Raw genomic sequence first — 20,797 nt, 5'->3', positions numbered from 1 at the left:
GTACTTTCCTGGAGCAGTGGCAGCAGCTAACGCCTGACGGCTGCCATTTATCACTCATGCTGTTTAGAACCGCCGGTGCATGGAGACGATAAAAAGCAGACTGACTCTCAGTCAGCTTCGTTATTGCTTTTAAAGTCTCTACAGACCACGCAGGTCATCACGGCCTGCACCCAGCGGTCTGCTCCCACCGCCCCCTGCCCCCCGTGGTAGGCCACGGCCCGGGAGGCTGCTCCGTGGTGACTTCTGCAACCAGTCCCTCAGCCAGCAAGCTGCCTGCTCTCGGCCGCTTCCTAGATGGCATGCAGTAAACTGCCCGGGGCACACCCCGGATCGGAGATAAAGGTGTCACTTTTTAAAGCTCAGAGTTCAAGTACCCACCAGACTAAATCAAATGACCTGGGGGAAGATGAATTGCACTTTCCTTTTAGAAATGAATGCTTAACTTTCACTTCTCCAAATCAAGTTGCAACTTTAACTGCTCTTATATGCACGGAAGTATCCCGTCTGTAAATCTTCTTATTCATGGCAACCATATGGCCAACTCCAAAAAAATGAGGTTGGCAGCAACCTGCCGCCCCCCTAACAGTCCTAACGCCGGGCTGGTGCCATTCCTCTCTGGGAGGTTTTCTTCTGTGTCCCCAGAAGAGGCCAGCACACTCACTGAGTCCCTAGTTTCTTCTCAAATACATCCTGCAGAGAGGCCTTACAGCCCAGCCACTGAGGAGGAAAACCCCGTAGGGAAGAGCTAAAAGGAACAAGCGCCAGGCCGCCTGGGCTGCTGTCTCTCCCTGGTGCAGGTTAACTTCCAATTACGAACCAATCCACAGAAGGCTTTTGCTTACCTGAGCTGGAACGCTCGATCTGGTATAATGTCCTTAGAACTTGGCGTATGTTCTTCATGCTGGTGTCTCTGTGGCTGTACAAAAGAAGTCGCCGAGCATCTGAGAACAGGCGAGACACACTGCAGGCGGTGCAAGAAAAGTAGAAAAGCCCTGGTTAGGCCAGCTGTCTCTCCAGCTTGAACAAAGTACCTGCCAGGAAGACCCAGCCTGGCTGCAGGGTCCTCCGTGGGCCGACCCTGACCCACTCCTGCTGCCCCCTCCTCCAACTTCACTGAGACCCTATGCTCACAGCCACCCAACCAGCAACCCTGCCCCAAATGCTCGTCCTCATGGTCCATACAACCAAATCTTACCAGCTATCAAGGGCCAGCCCATGTTGCCGCCTCTCCAGGAAGCTCTCTCTCTCTCTCTCACACACACACACATGCACACAGGTCCCCAGGACCAACTTATCCAAAAGACACAGCAGACACAGTGCCTAGGGCCCAGGATACTCTTATGGGTCCACAAAATGTTTAAATTTCTTTTAAAATCAGCAAAAAAAAAATTCAGAAATTCAGAATGAATGCATATGATAATGAATCCAGCCTGGATTATACTCATCTTTATACCAACACAGTTATAAAATAAAATTTTTAATATTGTTGCAAGGAAGAAGGGGTTCATGAAAGCCACAAAGCCTAAGGTCCATGAACATTATAACGTGGCCCTGACTGCCTGGCGGCAGCTTCCTCTAAACTGTCCTGCTACATCTCCTGCAGTTCTTAGTCCTTTCTAACTCATGCCATGGTTCTGTGCCTTCCAAGAATCTTCAACGGCTCATTTGGGAAACACTTACTCAGCCCTAATGTCTGTTGTTGAAGCCAGGAGCCAGGAATACAAAAGTGAAGAAAGCAGTATCCTGGCCCTCAGGGAGCTCACACCCAGGGCTGAGAAAAACTTGCAGATGAAAGACCGATGCAGTGTGACAGGGCAGCAATGGAGGCAGAGAGGTGATCTGAGAGCAGAGAGGACCAAACTCTCCCAGCCTTGGCTGTGAGCTCCTTGAGGACAGGCCCCTCCCTCTGCACAGCTCTGTATCCCCAGCTCCTGGACCAGCCGTTTCCCACACACAATAAGTGTTTGCTTACTGAGTGTTTGCTCATTAACAGATGAAGCTGATGTGCTATATCTCCCTTCTCTACTTACCAACCAGTTTTTGGAGGAAAAGCCCCCCAACCACAGGACTTTCATCCACATAACGTTATTCCTAAAATGCACCAAAGTGAGGTCACACAGTCTTAAATCCTGATGGCGGCTTTCTCTGGTCTCATTCTTTGGACTTTATCACCCAAACCGTCACAAAAGAAGCTTCACTCAAACCCAACCATTCAAAATTCCCCGGAGGTTGAGAAGGGAAAGGAAAAGTATTAACTGACAAGTTTGGGAATGAAAACCTGATCCGGTACTTACATGGACTTGTTAAAGTTTCCAACAACCCCGGGAGCCTCACCAGGAGTCGGATAACGGAAACAGGGGTTATTGGCATTACAGATAATCCCCTGAACCCAAGGAAGTGTTCCTGCAGAGGGCATGGCTTTGTTTGGAAAGTGGCCTGTTGAAATAGAGGAGAAGAAAAACAGAAGGAGAAACATTAAATCTTTGAAGGATTTGGGACTTGATAGGAACCTTTATCTCTTTTGGTTCCACCAAACATTGCTCCATCCCAAATCTGTCTGTCCCATTCCCCACATCCCTGAGACCTGCCACCCTGGACTAATCTGACCCTGAGCTGGAAATGTGGCATCAGATAGCGGTTCTTAATCTACTTGCTATAGTCTGTTGAGTGGGATTCATGACAGCAGCCTTGGGGAAGTGACCATATACAGAAGGTGCCTGGAGGGCAGCAAGTACTGGCTCCTCATTCCTTCATCTTCTACCACTCACCTCGCCTTTCAGAGACACAGAGGGGCCCTGGCGAGGACCTAATCCAATTCCTTCACACTTGAAGGAGGAAACCACAGCAAGATAAAGTGGATGATGAATACTCAGGGAGTCAGTGGGCAGGACCGGGGGTAGAACCCACATTCCTGTGATCCCAGTCATGCTCCTTCCCTTCCACCTGTGGCCTCCTTTATCTGCTAGCTTTCCTCAGTCCCCCTGGTACTGTCCTCTGTGACCTCTGTTCACCTTCTCCACTAGCTCCCAAGCTCCTCAAAGGCACCTAATGAACGTGCTGACTTGGGGTCAGATGCCATCTCTGAAGCTATGCTAGTTGCTGTTGCTGCTTCTCCTCCCATCAGAGCACCGAGCCCCATCCAACAGGCCATCCCCTCTCTGTCCCCTTCCCTTCATTACGGAGGACCGTCTTACAGACAGCAGGACTGCGTCTACAGGGGCTGGTGTGCTGCGTCAAAGGCCATGGGGCTGCTTACGGGGATCAAGATAAATGTGCCCTGGAACCAGGGGCTCTTAACCTGAGACCAAGCACGTGTGGATTCCTGTGACAGAAAGGCTGAGGCTCCACGCTCATCCTATTCTCAGGGTTATCTGTGACCCCAAAAGAGTCAACAACCATTAAGAACCATGGCTCTGAGTAGTGGAGAGCCGTATAGCTTCTCAGGCTTTAGGGTCAAACCAACTGGGATTCACATCCAGTCTCTGCAACTTGCTAAGCAGTGACTTTGGCCAAGTCACGGACCCCTTAACCCTCAGTTCCCTCATCTATAAAATGGTGGTAACAGTACAATCGATTTCGCAGAGCTGTAGTGAGATTTTACAAGCAAAGCATGCCGCAAAGTGCCTGGCAGAGATTAAGGCTCAGTGGATGGGCCCGTTAGGGGTACTGAGGCGCTGTGGTGGCCAGCCTACAACAGTACTTCCTTAGCTCTCGCCCAGCCAGGAACACTCCTTCCATCACACAGTCTCCCTCTCCCCCAGGCAGAAACCCAGTTTTATTCAGCTTACTATTTTCATGCAAATGGGCTAACAGAGTCTCCCCAGAAGTTCACCCACAGCCAGGACTTGCTACACTTTGCATTTCAATATTGGGGTCCTTCTATCTTTTTATTCTATCCACATTCCAACCAGAGAGGCAACATCCAAAGCAAGGATGAACCAAGATCTGGACCCTGTGGCCACCCTCTGCAGGGACTCTGGCCTGTTGAACGTTTACTCTGTAATCCCCTTATCTCCCTGTTAATAGTTCAAGGAAAACCAAACAAGGTCCCTTGCCTAAGTCAGCTGCTCCTCATTCAGGGGAGATTTATGTAAACCAACCAAATACTCAAAGGACCAAGGGATTCTCCCCTTTAACCTCCAGGAAATACTGGCACCAAAGGCAGAGTGATGTTGGTCCAGCACACCAACAACGTGCTTCAGTCTAAACCTTGGTGAGTGAAGCAAAGACCCTTCCTCATGTGTCGTGTCCCACCTGATTTGCAAATAAAAGCAGGGTAAGGACTTGGCATTGGTGCACAGGATGACAATCAAGAGGCTTAATGGAGTCTCATGACCCAGGGAAGTGATTAGGACCTTGATGGGTCTGGGTCAAACTGGGAAAGATTTATGGGGAAGAATTATATACCAATCCTTTGTTCCTAGAGACAAGACACCTCTGTAAGCCTCACCTTAACTCTCTGCCCTTCCAGCTAGGTCCCTAGAAGGTGGTGAGAACAGGAAGTAAGGTTGCAGTAAGTACATAGATAGTCTTATCTATCTTCCATAGGCATAGGAATTTCACAACATTTCTGAGAATTGATGGTCTGGATTCAGAGAGATTTGGGTCAAAATTCAACAACTTGCACAAGATCACAACCTCAGCAAGTGGCAGAGCCAGGATCGAAACAAACCCGTCTGTCTGATACCAAGGCCTGCACTATTTCCCTTACACTGTCTCGTCTGCTTGTGATAATTCCTGAGAAAGAATAGCTTATCAGATGAAAAAGCTGAGTTTTCCCTAAAATGTATACTTCAGTGGGGCTTAGGGTAATGCTTATACAAAATCCACCACACACTTGTTTATCGATCTTTGAGGTTCCAAACAAGAAAGCAGTGTTACCTTCCAGGCCCACAAACTGAGTGTGTATTATTTCATTGTAAGCTCTTTTTCTTTTTGGTGAAATCAGAAAATCACATCTGGTAGAATGCTTTGAGGTTTCGCGGGGTTTTTTAAAACTTGAATATGTATAATGTGTACTAGCAAATTAGCAGGTAAATAACTGTCACTACGTGCCCTGAGAGACACGGAACCAGACCGAGAACACCTTTCAAAGGTGACCCCGGCCCTACCTCTTCCCTGAAGAACTGTATCCTACGCACCTATAGGGCTGGTGGGATGTGGGTAGAGCTGGTTAATGACAGGAAAAGTCACTGGAGCCGTGGAAAAGAGGTCCCAGCCAAACTTCCCCCACAAATGCTGATCTTTTAGACCGGGACATTTTTGCAGTATTAATCCATCCAGCAAGCCCAGCCAGGAGAGAAAGACCGTGACTGTGGGATAACACAACAACCATATGGGGTAGGTCTTATTATTCCCTTTTTATAGAGATGAGGAAACCCAGGTACAGAGAAGCCAAGCCATTTGCCCCAAGGTGACATACCTGTGTTGAAGCCGGGATTCAAACCTAGGTAACCTGACACCTAGAGCTTGTGTTCTCAGCCACTACTGTATTCTCTATGCTCACTGAAAAGGCCGTCATCCAAACACATGATTGGGAGTCAGATGACCTGAGCTTTATTTCATCACTGTCACTTGATACATATGTGACCTCGGGCAATTCCCTGCACTTCTCTGAGCCCCAATTTACTTATCAAGAAATTAAAGCAAATGATAGCAATTATAAAGTCCATTATACAAGGTTGTTATAAGAATCAAATGAAATAATATTAGTCAATCTGAGATGGTCTACACAAATGCTACTTAAAATTGTAATGTTCCATGATTTGCAACTGTGTGATAAAGACATAATGCATATGAAAAAGCCCGGCAGGTACCAGATGATAGTGGTATTAAGGTATTGCCTTAGGGGGCTTTTTTTTTTATTATTTATTTTTGGCTGTGTTGGGTCTTCGTTTCTGTGCGAGGGCTTTCTCTAGTTGCGGCGAGCGGGGGCCACTCCACTCTTCATCATGGTGCGTGGGCCTCTCACTATCGCGGCCTCTCTTGTTGCGGAGCACAGGCTCCAGACGCGCAGGCGGGCTTTTTTAATTACCCCTTTCTGAGCTATCAGTAAGGTTATTTTACTTTCATGATCGAAAATGCATGAAACAGATGTTGGCTATTATTATAATTACTATTATCACCATCTACTAGGACTGAAAATGGTTTCCTGAGCTCATGCCTTATCAAACAATCGGAAGCCTAGCTTTTCTGTTCCAAGCCATTTGCACTGTTTCCTAAAGATAGCATCTTGGGAGAGGTCACATTTAGCCCATGCCCATTGCCTGGATTCCACTTGCCAGCAGTAAGTCTCAGGTGGGATGCTCATATACTCACATTCATGTTGTTCATAGGGTGGGTAGCTCAGCCGCACGGAGATCAGGATCAGGAAGATAAACAGAGGCCAGGCCACTTCCAGCAACAGCTGACACTGAGTGGGAAATAAAACAGAGCACTGTGAATTAAACAAACAAAACAACATGGAAGCCTAATGCTATTGAGCTTTGGGAAATCCACAAAAAAAGTTAATTAAACAATTGATCAGAGCTTCCCTGGTGGCACAGTGGTTAAGAACCCACCTGCCAATGCAGGGGGCATGGGTTCGAGCCCTGGTCCGGGAAGATCCCACATGCCGCAGAGCAACTAAGCCCATGCACCACAACTACTGAGCCTGTGCTCTAGAGCCCATGAGCCACAACTACTGAAGCCCACAACTACTGAAGCCCGTGCACCTGGAGCCCGTGTTCCACAACAAGAGAAGCCACCGCAATGAGAAGCCCGTGCACCGCAACGAACAGCAGCCCCCGCTCGCCACAACTGGAGAAAGCCCGCGCCCAGCAACAAAGACCCAACGCAGCCATAAAAATAAATAAACAAATAAATAAACAATTGATCAACTTCTCCAGCCTCTCTTACCACTCTCTAAGCTTTGATAATACTGAATTGTTTGCAGTTCTCACCTTATAACTTACTATTCCATACCTCTGTGTTTTCCCTACGAAAGGGAAGATGCTTCCCACCCTGCTTCATCTGGCTCACTTCCACTCATCCTTCAAGATTCCACCAGGCACAATTTCCTTTACTAAAATCTCAGGCTGAGCTGGAAGCCCTTCGGCTGTGCTCCCAGAGTAACCCATGCATCCTCCTCCCATAACAGTTTCCCTGAGCCCCTGAAATCATGTTTTTATCACTGGCTTCCTCACTACAATATGAGTACCCTGAAGGCGAGCACTGGATCAAGTCATCTTTGCATCTCCAGCCTTAGCATAGTGTCAGGTACCTTATGACCATTTGTGAAAAGAAGAGGGCCAGGGCAACCTGCTGTGCTAAATACACAGCACCTTGGCTCTAAAGGAACACACAGAGTTGCCCCTGCAGGGCTGAGAATAGGGCTCCAAAGGACAATGGAAATTCACATGCAGTTCCATAGTGACCTGTGTGCCCCCAGGACTGGAAAGATCTGGGAAGAGTGCAAAGTCCTTCCCCATCCATCAAGATCTGGTCACCACCTTCTCCAGTGGGTTAGAAGATCATTAAACATATGTAACTGTGATCCACCAGTTAAAGCAATGGGGTTTCTCTAAAGGAAAAACCTGCCTCAGTGAGTTATCAGGGGATAAATAAGCACAGGAACAGGATGGAAATCATGAGACATAATCTAACTGAACCTGTGGTGTTTGGACAACTAGTTCCACGGCCTGAAGCCTCACCTCCTTCATTCCTTTCAGTTCTGGACTCAGATGTTCTAATCAGGATGAAGACCAAAGAGCCCAGAATAGTCACGGGCCCTTGTGGTTGAGAGTAACTACAACTGTTGGCTTCAGAGCCAAGAGAACACTGATATGAAATCCCTCCTTTTATTTAAACAGAATTTTTTTTGATCCCCAAGTCCATATATTTTTATTGTGGAAATTTTGAAATTAAAAATATATATACAGAAAAGTAGAAAAAAATAAACATAAATCACCATTAATCCTACTTCCTGGAGATAATCCCTAGTAAATTAAGCTAACAATGGTTCTCCATTAATATTTTTTGTCTTTTTTTCCTATTCATACATAAATAATAAATTTTTCTCTACAAAATTGAGATTATACAGCATATATAATTTTGTATTTTGCTTTTTCATTGAACATCATACTGGGAGTGTTTTCCATGACAAAATACTCTCTTAAAATATGGATTTTAATGGCCACTTGATACTCCACGCCGTGAATAGATCATAATTAATTTAACCTTTCTGCTTCAGATTGGTTTTAGCTTTTGTTTATTATTTGTCGTTGGATTTCTGGTATTTTACATTCCAAAGAACTTTGATATGGTTCCACATTAAACTCTTTTTTAAATCTTCTTTTTAGAAGGAAATACATGGATGGGGACAGTGGATGTCCTTGGATGATAAGAACATGGGTGATTTTTTTAAACATCTTTCTGTGTTTTCTAAATTTTCCATAATGAGCATGTATTACTTCTCTAGTAGAACAAACAAACAAACAAAAAACCACTGTTACCACATAACTATGAAGAACAGTTTGCTCTAGATAGCACACCAGGAAAAAAAAAGACAAATGGGTCCTTTGGAAGAAAGCATGCTGTCAATGGGGTCTCCGAGACCAAAGATGGGGCTGGTCTTGCTAAATATTTCTGTAAATAATCCCAAAGAGGCAACACACAGCGAAATCTCCAAGCTTTCAAATGACATTCAGCCTCCTCTCCCAGCTGAGCTGCAAGTCCCTCCTTGGGCTCCCCAAGTATCCTGAGCCTCTACCAGCACTGGGCATAGCAGGGGCTCCTCCTCCAGTGTCCCTTTCTTCTCACTGAGCCTGCTGCACGATAAGGGCTTTAAGAATGTGTGTTGAGTGAGAGAATGAACTGAAGTTTACAAAATAATAAAGATGGAAATGTAAGTCAGTTGAGCCCTTTGGGAAAGCAACTTGGCCATATGTATTCAAAAGATATGTTTATTCCCCTTGACCAAACAATATTCCTAGAAATTCATCCCACAGAACTAAGTTTAAAATATCAAAAAGCTATATACACTGTTACTCATTCACTCAAACACTATAATTGCAAAATATTGGAAACAACTTAATTGCACAGCAATAGAGAAATGATTAAATATGTCACATCTACTCAACAATACATTATGCAGTCACTACAGCAAGGTTTATGAAACACAGACGCTATTAACCATATAATATTAAGTGAAAAAAGTGGAACACAAAATTGTATGCATTCCAAGCTTACAGCTAAATAAAATCACTCACAAATATTAACAGACGGGAGTAAAACTTCCAAAAAACAGTTTGTGAATAAATTCAGAAAAGAATAATGAAGTAAAAAAAAAAAAACCCAACAAAACCAAAATTAAATGAAGAGTATGAGTAAGGTAGCCATCAACCTTGAAGCTCTGAAGCTACTATGTATACTTTTGCGATAAACAGTAGCTATCATTTACTTTTTTAGAGTCAAGTGTGTAGCAGGCACATTATATATGGATTATTTCATTTAAGCCTGCAAACAACCCTGAGATGTAGGAACCATTATTGTCTGTATTTTATATGCGGCAAGGCTAAAGCTCAAGGAAGGGTAAGTCACAGAGAAAGTCAGTGGCAGGGTTGAGATTAGCAGCTAGTTTTGTCCAACTCATGTGGCCCAGGTAGGAAATGACCCCACTAGGTGGCACAGTCAAAAAATACCAACAGGTTCCACAGAGGTAAAATGAGCTCATGGCCCAAAAGCTTATGATAGTTACAGCCAATCCTGAGCACCTACTGTGTACCAGGGATTTATATAACTCATCTCTAATATTTTCACAAGAACTTTGTGAGGTAGCTGGTATCGTTAGATAGTGAAGAAAGTAAGATTGGGGCAGGTTATGAGCCATACATAGCCTGGTAAAAGAGTGCGCCAGCGTTTGAACCCAGATCTACTGACCCTGACGTGCTTTTGCACCTATCATCCTGCCTCTCACAGAGCCATGTTTGAGATATATACCTTACAAGATGGCCACTTAAGAGGAGTCTGGCACTCACCAGCCCTCCTGGGCACTGATCTGACCCAATGAATCAAAGTTTATGTTCCTGGACATCTCTGTAGCCCCACATCTAGGATCCAATAGGGGAGCAGATGCTCAAAATACGCTGATTGATTGAAAAAAAAAATGAATGGATCTTTCCCATGGCACTGATAGCAAAGAGTACGAAGAAAATCTTGCAACTCATTTTTAGCAACTGAAGCCAGTGGGTGTAAGCAGATTAGGGAAAGAGGTAAGGAAAAGATTGACAACCATAATGACAGCTAACACTTAAATAGGTCTTACCATGCATCAGTGTTCTAAGTGCTTAACATAGATGAACTCATTTAATCTTCAAATAACCCCATTAGCACTATTATAATACCCAGTTCACAGATGAGGGAACTGAGGCTGAAAGAGTAAATAAATTGCCCAAAGATACAAGCCTGGTAAACGGCAGAGCCAGAATTCAAAGCCAGTCCAACTCAAGGGTGTGTTCTTAGCCACTATGCACCCCAGTCTCCTTACCCCCTGCCCCGTTACCAGAGTATCTAGATCTTGATCTTTATAAGCCATGCTGAGCTGAGATACTAACATGTACGAATGAATGAAGAGACCGTCTCCAAGAGCCAGCACTCAAACCAGAGAGCTCGTGACACACAATTCTCTCCGTGCACTTTTACTCTGAACCTCTAAAATTATTTCTGTCATTGAACATAGAATTTGCCTTCCAAACTCAGGGGGCTGTTCTAGGTACTTCTTTTCCTAATAGCCTCCCTCTAGAAACCCAATTTGACTTCTGCCAGGAATGCCATACTGGCTCCACTCATTGTCAAAATCAGATTTCTCCCCCATCTCTAAGCTTAGCATTTTTCCTTCAGAATAGGCCCTCATAAATATTTGGGTTGGCCAAAAAGTTCGTTTGGGTCTTCCATATCAGATGGAAAACCCAAACGAACTTTTTGGCCAACCCAATAGCTTGGAAATAAGACTGATGCTTTACTGCTACACACTCCTATAGAAAACTAGAAAACTTTTCTAAATCTTGGTCTGATGCTACCTACCCACCTCCCTCCACACCTGCCCCCACCACGAGGCAGAGGAGATGGAGAGGAACACCGTGTTCAAAAGATGCTTCTTACCAAAGTTAGAAACTCAGAAGCCTTCTTTTAGGTTGGGTATTAAAACAAAAATTCTGATGTTTCAGTAAATTGCTACACTGAGCTGCTCTGGGGACTTTCCACCTCGTTACTCCTCAGCAACAACATGGGGATAATGTGAGCGAGTGTTTCTAGAGCAGGGTTTCTCTCAACAGCACTATTGACATTTGGAGCCAGATAAGCGTTGTAAGGAGCCCTCCTGTGAATGGAAGAATGTTTACCCCATCCCTGGCCTCCGCCCGCCAGAACCAACAGTACCAACCACCCCTGGCCCAGGACTGTAACTGCCAAACAATATCTCTAGACATTACCCAATGTCCTTGGGGCATTAAAATAGTGCTAGGCTACTTTTAGAACTTGATAAGGTAATACGATTCAATGGGGAAAAGAAACAGATAAAAATATGAGAGACTATTCTGAGAGGTTAAAAAAGTAAAATGGGAGACAATGAATTTTCCCAGTTAACAGGATGTTCATCAAAGCAATAGCACACTCCAGGCTATATCAGCATCACGATGAAAAATACTTATCGATATATACCTCAATTAAGTCTGGAAAAATTAAAGTGAAATCTTAAAGATCAAATCAGAGAAATGCTGGAGGGAAAAAGAAATCTGAAAACCACGCCTGCCCTCCGAGAACTGTAAAGCCTCATGTGGTGATGGTGGATTTTTAAATTGGTTTGATCCTTCGGAAGGACATCTGATCGTATATGTCAAGGGCCATTTCCTTGGACCTAGGAATCGTACTTCTGAGATTCTGGCCTAAGGAAATAATCTAAAAATAAGAAAAGGCTATATGTATAAAGTCTTTATAGTAGTTTATGTATAACAGCAAACACAGGAAACATCTGAACGTTGGCAATAGGGTGTGAACTTACAAAATAAAAACTGCATTGATGGACTACTGTAACGCTACCAGGAATGTCAGTGGCATTATCCCATGGCAGATTTGGGCCCAAAAGATCCAGCCCCTCCTCTTACTAATTTACTAACTTATAACACTTTCTTCACCTGTGCAACAGAAATTGTAATGCATACCTCTCAGAATTGCTGTGAAAATCAAGAAGATAACGGATACAAAAGTACTTTCAAAAGTACAAAACACAGCCTACACATCAAGAATCATTATTATAAATATGTAAATTATTTGGAAACATGGCAACATATATGCCAAATGATGTTAAATGAAAGAGGAAAACAGCACAAAATGGTATGTATGTATGTATGTATGTATGTAAGTAATGATTATAATTGTCTCCTTGGGCTATCGTCCTTCAAGTCCCCTCAGTGCCAAGGACCACACCATCTGACCCTCGTCATCATGACCTATCTACCTCAGGGACTCCTTCTGCACATAAAATAAAATTCAGCTGCCCTTGCTCAGCTCCATGGCTGCATGATCTGCCCCTGCTGACTCCCAACTCACCCCTAGCCAGTCTTCCTTCAGTGCCACTGGCTTTCCTGTTCTTTGACTCCAGGACGTGCGTTAGGCCCATGGCCACCCTCTGTCTCTCTGCCTGGAATCCAGTGGCCTGACGGCTGAGCTCCCGATTTTCCCCTGGCTAACTGCTGCTCGAACTTCAAGGCTCTCAGCTTAAATGTCATGACCTTCTATTCTAAATTAACTCCCTATCCTCAGCCTGGTAGTACCTAACATAGTAGGACAGTTTGGTTTTTTTCCTTCATAGCACGTATCACAGTTTGTTATGAGATTTCTACTTATGTGATAATGTGCTTCATATCTGCTTCCCTCACTGAACTGTAAGCTCTATGAGGGCAGGGATCCTGCCTGTATATCCAGCACACTATCTTACATGCAGTAGATGTTCAATAAGTATCTATCCAAAGGAAACAATAAATGGCTATTTGTTCTAACTTTCCTCATTCCAAAGAAGTGGAAACTAAAACTCAGGAAAAATGAGTTTCCCTGAGCCATTGAGACATATAGTGGCCAAGCTGGAATTAGAATTGAATTAGAATTAGATAATAATTAGAATTCTTATCTGGATTTGAACCAGCAATGCCAGGCCAGGACTAAGGACAGGAAAGAAATGTATCAGGTGAAATTGGAAGCCGGGAGGAGGTGCAGAAAGTTTGTGTCTATGCTATAAAATTCTCTAGTGGCTCTTAAATGAGGAGTCTTAATTTTTATTTATTTGATAGCTTATTCCTTGTCATTAAACAATCCCCAAATATTGATACTCTTAATATTGATATATGCAGAAATTAGAATTATCTATTTTCCCAGACACACAGCTAAACAGATCTAAATGAGAAAATTAATGGCAAAGGCAAAAAGGAGAGGCCATATGGCCGTAATCTGTCCCATCTGTTCCATGGGGACCTTGGCCTCTGGCTCGGCCTAAAACCAGATGAGGACCCGGAGAACTCTGAAGCCCCTCGCCCTTCCTGTCCCAAGCCCTGTTTGTGCTCAGTGACTGCCACCCACACAAGTTAACCGTTACTTTGGACCCAAACTGAGCTTTGCACCCAACTTATGCAACTCAATTTCAATGTATTCTTTGCCCAACAGGAACAGCTGAAATCTACCCCTGGCTGATGGTCCCCATAAGTCTGCATAATGGGAGCACAAGAGAGAGGTCCCCAGGATTCATTAGCAAACAAGGACACAGAGTGAAAGGGCAAACGGCCGCCTTTCAGGAAGGTTGCTCAGGGTTTACTGTTCAGCACCCAGCTTTTACATCTTTCTTCCCATCTCCCTGCACACAAGGCCCCTATAGCAGGGGAGCCTCTTTGAGACCTGTAAACTAATGGCCCATTTAATGCATTTACCCCTGTTCAGCAAATACTTATTAAGCATATCCCCGGTGCCAGGCTCTGAGGCCAAGTGCGTACACCCAGGATCTCAGAAGGAGGAAATCAAGCAATGGTTTTCCATACACTGTGGGCAAGAACTATTCGGAGCTGCTAACTTCTTCCCCTGCCTACTGGGCAGAGCTCGTTCTGACTATGTGAGCTAACAAAGTGTTACCAAAACCCTAAACAGGTTCCACTGTCTATAAAACAATGTATCTAGAGATCCAAGCCAGGTGGATTGGGAAGTAGCTACAGCCAGCACTTGAGATCCATGGGCACTAAATCTTTCATGCAGATAAGGCAAAGCCTACTAAAAAAAAGGGCCTGTGCCTGTAGGGCCACCAGGAAATTGGTTCTGGTGCTACTTCCATGACCCACCCACTCTGGACCCCTGTCCCCTACCCCAAACCCCAATCCCATCAGCTGTACAAGAAGCAGGTCAGATCTTTCCAGCTGTGACAACCTAAGCATGTGCAACCTGAAATAAACCACCCTTTGTTTCTGGTTTGGCGAAATAGATTTCCTGTCGAAATCAGGAAGGGAGGACAAGCTAACAGGCAGTAGATGTAACACCTAGAAAAGCCCTTTTGTGTCAGGATACTGTCTCCTTCTTACTCTTTCAACAAGAACTCTGCCGCAAGGCCAAAAATTGCCTTTGACTAAGCCCGCCTATCTCTACTCGTAATGCTTTTTAAACTGATAAGCAATATTGAGCAAGAAGCAGCAAGACTAGCAGAGACTGGCCCCGCCTGGATGGCCCAATCCCAAATCCTGTTCCAGGACACTGTGCTCCTGATTCTTGGTTGACCTTGAGGAAATCCCTTCCCTGCTTTGTACCTCAGTGTTCTTATCTGTAAAATGACAGGTTTGGGTTGGACTGCCCTTGAGACCTTGCATCACTAAGATGATATAGTTCTTTCCCCTACTCACCGGCTAATGGACACAGCACAGCAGAGACAGTTGCCCATCACATGGGCTGCTGCCACCATGAGGAGAAGAGGCAGGGGACCTGGACCACACAGTAGCTAAGAAATGAGATTAGGAGGTGAACGTATAGGTCTTTGGAACGCCAGGACCTGGGCAGAGCCATAGGAGGCAGAGGCAAAGGCAAGAAAGAGGTTAGAAACTTCAAGACTGAAGATAGAAAAACCAATAATACCACTGAAGAGCAACCTGACATAGTGGTTTAGAGAACCAACTCTAGAGTCACACATATACACACATATCCATGAGGGATTATATATGAGTTCTATGTCAGGATTTTAAAATTTTATGTTTTCATTTCAATGGTCATCTAAGCAAATGTGAATAAACGTATCTGGATTTTTCTGAATGCCTACTTTATAACAAAGTTCTGGCACAAGATTTCAAGCCTAAGTTTATATTTGTGTTTGTGACTGTGTTAGCACCAATATAATTGTAGCAGACCGATAAGAAAGGCACAGATGCAAACGCAACTTGTGAATGATGAGATTGGACCAAATGAAAGCCAAATGATATCAAATGAAGGTCACTGGAAAAAATGATTGGAAAACTGAATCATTAGCACTTAGTAATATAGACTGTCCAAACTCAAACGAATAAGCATTCACTACCATAGTCACATTGTTACCTATAATATGGCTTCAGCTAAACAGTGTCAGCTGCCTTACTACATTAACAGTACTGGCTTTGCAATTTTGTTTGCATTTAATTTTTAAGTTTGTATGGGTCATATGGCCTGTAAGAATAAGGGGTTTCTATCTAGTTTCACATACGTTCATATTTAAGTAACATTATAATAAAAAAATAAATTTAGTGAACGAAGGAGGACCTTGACATTTTTGTTCTTTTAAAGAAGGGCCGGCCAAGCATTAGTCTAGTTTCAGAAACACTGAATTAAGTTATATCCAAGATCCCTCATAGCTCTTTGAGTCTAAGAAAGATGAGCATTTCGGCTGCAGATGTGTTAAGATTCGTGAGGACAGCCAAATGGGGATATAGGTTTAGAATTCAGGAAAAAAGGCACGGCAGGAAACAGACATTTAGAAGCCTACTACAGAGAGGTGCGGCTAAACCCAGGAGACTGGACGGGATCTCTAGGAGTGTTCAGAGAGGGAGAAGCCAAGAGCTGATGTCGGAGCTTCAGAGAGATCACCGGGCCTTATAGCCTTTATCTTCTCACGGAAAAACACCATTCACCTGAGAGTTAAGGATGGCCTTCTCGGGATTACTGAAAGGATCACTGTCCCACCCAGAAGTGAATGGCTTAGAACCCTCCACAGACATAAAACAAATCTCAGTTTTATATTCCTCCAGGCTTGCAGTCAAAGCTGACAGGAAAGAGTCCACACTGACACTAACAGATCCAGCCTCTGATCTCTAAGAGCTGGGCCACGAACTCACTTCATTTCCACTGCCCAGAAACCATTAGATGCTCTTGGAGAGCCAGGTGGCCCCCAGGGCTGTAGCAAAAGTTAAGAGGAAGATGGCAAAGGGGCAATTCTGTGCCAGATTCCGGAGGTCAGAACTCAGGCCTGGGTGCTAGCACAAACCAAAGCTATCATCTCTGCCTGGCTGCCAATCTGCCCCCTATGCTAAGCGACGGGGCTCGATCAGGACCCTACACACAGTCCCGTGTCCACCGGGGCCAGATTCATTCAATCACTTTGAGAAAACCAAGAAGACTCCCTTTCCCCCCTCCTCCCCTCCCAACTCAAAATCAGGAAGAAAAGCATGGGAGGACCCCCAGAGAAACCCAGGCTTACTGTTTGTCTTCTTCTGAAAGTGAGGTTCTTCCACAGCAGCAACCTCAGCTGAGGCCAACAAGCCATGTTACCTCAGCCGACACCACAGAGCCTGCGTAAGGCTCGGGAGCCCGTGGAGGAAGTGGCCGGAGCTCACAGTGGGGACGCTGTGGCTGGTCATTAACTGAAAGATAAAGCAAGAGAGGAGAGCGCCGTCAGTTTTTGCTGCAAAGCTATACGCCAGTGAGGGCTGTTGCACCAGCCCTCTCACCTGAGCCCTCAAACCCAGCTCTGCCTCATGACTACTTCTGCATAAGGCATGAGTCCCCAACGTCTAGCCTTGGGGTCTCTGGTAAACAGGGATTCTGCAGGCTTTCTGGCAGTAGCCTGGAAGTGAGCCATTATTATCCCAATCAATTGAGCTCCACGGGTGTCATCATTTGGGAATGAAAAATGCACTTATGAAGGCAGACCTACGTGAGCAACCTTAGGTGGCCAAAACCCTGAGATTGCAAAGGGCATATTGGAATCCCAGAGACCTGCCTCCCTTCTCTAAGAAAATGCCTCCCCTCTCAGAAAAATGTCAGCAGCATTTATAAATTTTGCCTTGAAGCTGGAGTGACTTATGCTATTCCCTGAAATTTGCTGCAAACTACGTTTTCATCTAGTTCCAAAGTTGAGTCCTTCTGGCGATAAATGGCACGATAAAGCAGTTTCCTAATCTGGAAAAAGTCACAGCGTGTCTTAGATGTGATGATGTCTTAGATGGTGTGCGTAAACACCAAGGAAAGGCCACGGACACCTGGCTCCCAGGTGATGAGGACCACGCCAGTGCTGTGTGTGTGTGGAAAGAAAACAATATCTCATTGAGAAAAACAAGGCAGCCAAGGCAGATGGAGAGCATCACCTGTGAAACTGACAAGCTCCCACTGTCCGGACATATGCACACTTCTGGCCTTGCTACACCTGCACCTGCACACAGGACCCGCCTACTCCTTGTCAGGTGTCACAGGTGCCTCCTTGGAGGACTGTTTTGCCATCCTGGGGTGGGGGGGTTCTCATAAACAGGGGATACAACCTTCTGTGTGTCCCTGCTGCCCCCTCAACAATGGTATTCATTTAATACTGGAATAATCCCAGGTAGTCATACTAAAATTAAAGTTGGGGAAAGGGTGAAAAATGAAAACTGGAAGAAGGGAGGGATGCACAGGTCAAAGCTAGGCCCTGATGCCACTTCACAGTCATGAACGCTTAGCAGAAATCAGAAACCGGCTTTACCTCTAAAATGGCTCATTTAATCATTGTGGCCTCTGGTGGAGTAGAGGTGAAATATTAGGCCTGAGGAACAAACAGCAAAAACAGCTAAGAATGTAGTGACCACTTGTGCATACAAAACCAAGTATTGCACTAAACGTCTGTGGGTCCAAACAGACCTCAGTGCAAAGGGTGATCTATAGCAGGATTTTACCGTCTTGGTCCCCACCCCACAAGGACCTGGATTAAAAACTTCTACAAAAGAAGAGGGAATGGAAGGAGTCTGCAGTGTCTGAGAAGAAGGACTGACTCTACTATTATGTATTTTAATTCATTCATTGACAAGCCAACGAATCAGGGATTCCTCTGAAATAGTCAAGTCTTAGGACCTACTTCTTTTTTCTTTTTATTTATTGATGTATTTATTTATTCGGTTGCACTGGGTCTTAGTTGCAGCAGGTGGGCTCCTTAGTTGTGGCTCTTGGGCTCTTTAGTTTTGGCACGTGGGCTCCTTAGTTGCAGCAGGCGGGCTCCTTCATTGCGGCTTGGAGGCTCCTTAGTCGCAACTCACCGGCTCCCTAGTTGTGGCATGTGAACTCTTAGTTGTGGCATGCCTGTGGGATCTAGTTCCCTGACCAGGGATTAAACCTGGGTCCCCTGCACTGGGAGCGCGGAGTCTTAACCACTGTGCCACCGGAGAAGTTCCCCTATTTCTTTTCTTTATCGTTTGCTCAGCAAAACTCTAAATGGACACAGATGCCACCCCCCCGAAAAAAATTCTCACTCCAAAAAGAAGAATTAAATCAGCACTGTGTCCATCCACAATTTGTTGTTTAAAGATGGCAACTGGCCTCCAAGCACTGAGAGCCAGAATTCGATTGTGAGCTGCGTGCTTGCAATCCCAAATTATTTTGAAAGTGGCCTAGGACAGGGCTTGCATTCCAGAAACACAGAAATAAATAATTAGCTAGATTTTTCTCATGCAAAAGCTGCTCTCCAGGAATCACTTAGTTAATTTAGAAGCTACAAGAATCTTTTCAGATCCCCAAGGTAACAATGAGGAGGTTGAAACACAAGTTTGTAATTAAAAAAGGAAAATTAACTTAGCAGAAAGAGAGCCTAGACAGGAATTATGTCCAGCTTCCCAACTATGTGCCCTTGGCCAAATCTTTACGCTCTCTGAGCATCAATTTCCTCATTATAGAATGGGGGTGACAACACCTACCTTGCATGCTATTCAATGGATTCAATGAGACAATATAAGTAAGTCCCCAACAAAGTACATGGCACGCTGTAAGTGCCAAAGAAATGAGTTCCCTTCTCCCCACTTTTCTTTCTCTGGTCTATCAGTACCCTCTAACAGAGAAATGGTTATATCCTGTCTAAACAATCTTTTCTACTCCATTATTTCTAGCAAGTCCAATGTGGGTTTCCGGCAAAGTAGGAAGGATGAAATCAGAATGGCCTAGTGTTAGAGACCCCCAGGCCCAAACCAGGACACAGGATCCCCTCAATTTGAGTGGAGAATCTCAGAGGAAAAGAAGACACGCCTCTATGGAATGTTCACGAGAAGAGAACGGCCAGGAGGAGGTTTTTTGGAGAATATTTTCCTAAAGCAGAGTTTCTGGGTCTCCAGATATGGATTCCGGCCTCAGAGACCCTCCAGGAGACACGCAGAGAAGTCAGCGAGAAGTAGCCTGGAGCAGCAGTAGAAGGTCCTGCTCTGGCTTCGCTGGATACCAACAGGCAGGCTTCTTGCCCCACTTCCCCTGCCCACCTTGACACAGCCCTCGGCCTCCCGCATAATCCCCTCCTCCCACCTCAGGACATGGTGACCACTGCTGGGAGCGATTTTGCCCAAAGAGGAGGGTTTGGCAATGCCCGAACTCCTCTGCTCAGGTAACTGAAGCCCAAGGGACATTTCTACATCAGTTTTCCAAGGAAGCAAACAAACAAACCAAAACCAAAAAGAAGGCCGTACTATGTACTAGATTTCTCAATGTTTCAAAGCTAGTAGCACACTCGCTTCTGCCCTTATGCACATTTCCAGTTACTGGCTGGAAAGGGTCCTACTTCACAATCACGGCCCGTCAATAGGGCACCCTCTTCTGGCTCCTGCGTGACCAAAACAGCCACTTCCCTGGGTTCCCTGCCTCCAGTCTTGCCCCCTCCATCCGTTTATCACAGAGCAGCCAAAGTTATTCCACTAAACCCAAGTTCCAGGTATGCCACTCGCCCACTTAAAACGTCTGCCAGCACCCCACCGCCCTGAGGATAAAGTCCAGTCCTCACCTTGGTTTAGCTGGTCTCCCCGATGACTCCAGCCTCCTCTCTCACCACTCCCCACCTCCTAAACCAGGTCCCGCAAAACTACCCACGGCTCCAAATGGACGGCCCTCTCTCCTACCACGGGGACTCCTGTGCACTCCCGGTCCTGAAGCTGCTGCTCCCAGCACTGTCAGCCTGGCCAACTCCTCCTCAACTTTAGGATCCTGTCCTGACGACACTCAGTTAGGAGCCCCTCCTAGGTTCACCCAGGGCAGCCTCTGTTTTCGCTTGCATCGTTTCTGCCACTTTCTGAGTCCACAGGACCTCTTTCTTCATAGCAGTATTCCCCAGCATGCAAGACAGTATCAGGCATAGAGTAAGCCCTCAGGGAATATTTGCTCAATTAATTAGCTACAGATGGGCATGAGAAATAGGGATTCAGGATGGAAGGGTGGTGGCATTCCTGGGCCCGTGATAACCAGTTTTTCAAGCCTGATTAACTGATTCAGGCAAATTGTCCCCAGGGAGGGGGCTCTATGTTCACCACACACTTGTGACGGCCACAAGGACTGC

General features: G+C 45.3%; 1 protein-coding gene across 5 annotated transcripts in view; it reads right to left on the bottom strand.

Annotated features, from left to right (window-relative positions):
- ABCA1 (ATP binding cassette subfamily A member 1) overlaps positions 1 to 20,797 on the bottom strand; it is a 182,231-nt gene that overhangs the window by 97,961 nt on the left and 63,473 nt on the right. For 4 of the 5 annotated variants that reach the window (XM_027105324.1, XM_027105323.1, XM_027105326.1 and 1 more), the window contains 4 exons: positions 16,724 to 16,886; positions 6,319 to 6,412; positions 2,295 to 2,436; positions 843 to 961 (listed from right to left, as the gene is read on the bottom strand). In XM_027105324.1, coding sequence (XP_026961125.1) covers positions 843 to 961; positions 2,295 to 2,436; positions 6,319 to 6,412; positions 16,724 to 16,789 — 421 coding nt within the window. In that variant the 5' untranslated portion in view covers positions 16,790 to 16,886. The remainder of the gene's footprint in view (positions 1 to 842; positions 962 to 2,294; positions 2,437 to 6,318; positions 6,413 to 16,723; positions 16,887 to 20,797) is intronic. The other variant, XM_027105327.1, reaches the window with a different exon arrangement.

This window comes from Aethalodelphis obliquidens, unplaced genomic scaffold, assembly GCF_003676395.1.
Source record: "Aethalodelphis obliquidens isolate GAN/ISIS:26980383/991018 unplaced genomic scaffold, ASM367639v1 scaffold7, whole genome shotgun sequence".
Lineage (NCBI taxonomy): Eukaryota > Metazoa > Chordata > Mammalia > Artiodactyla > Delphinidae > Aethalodelphis > Aethalodelphis obliquidens.
This window is presented reverse-complemented; position numbering and strand designations above follow the sequence as displayed.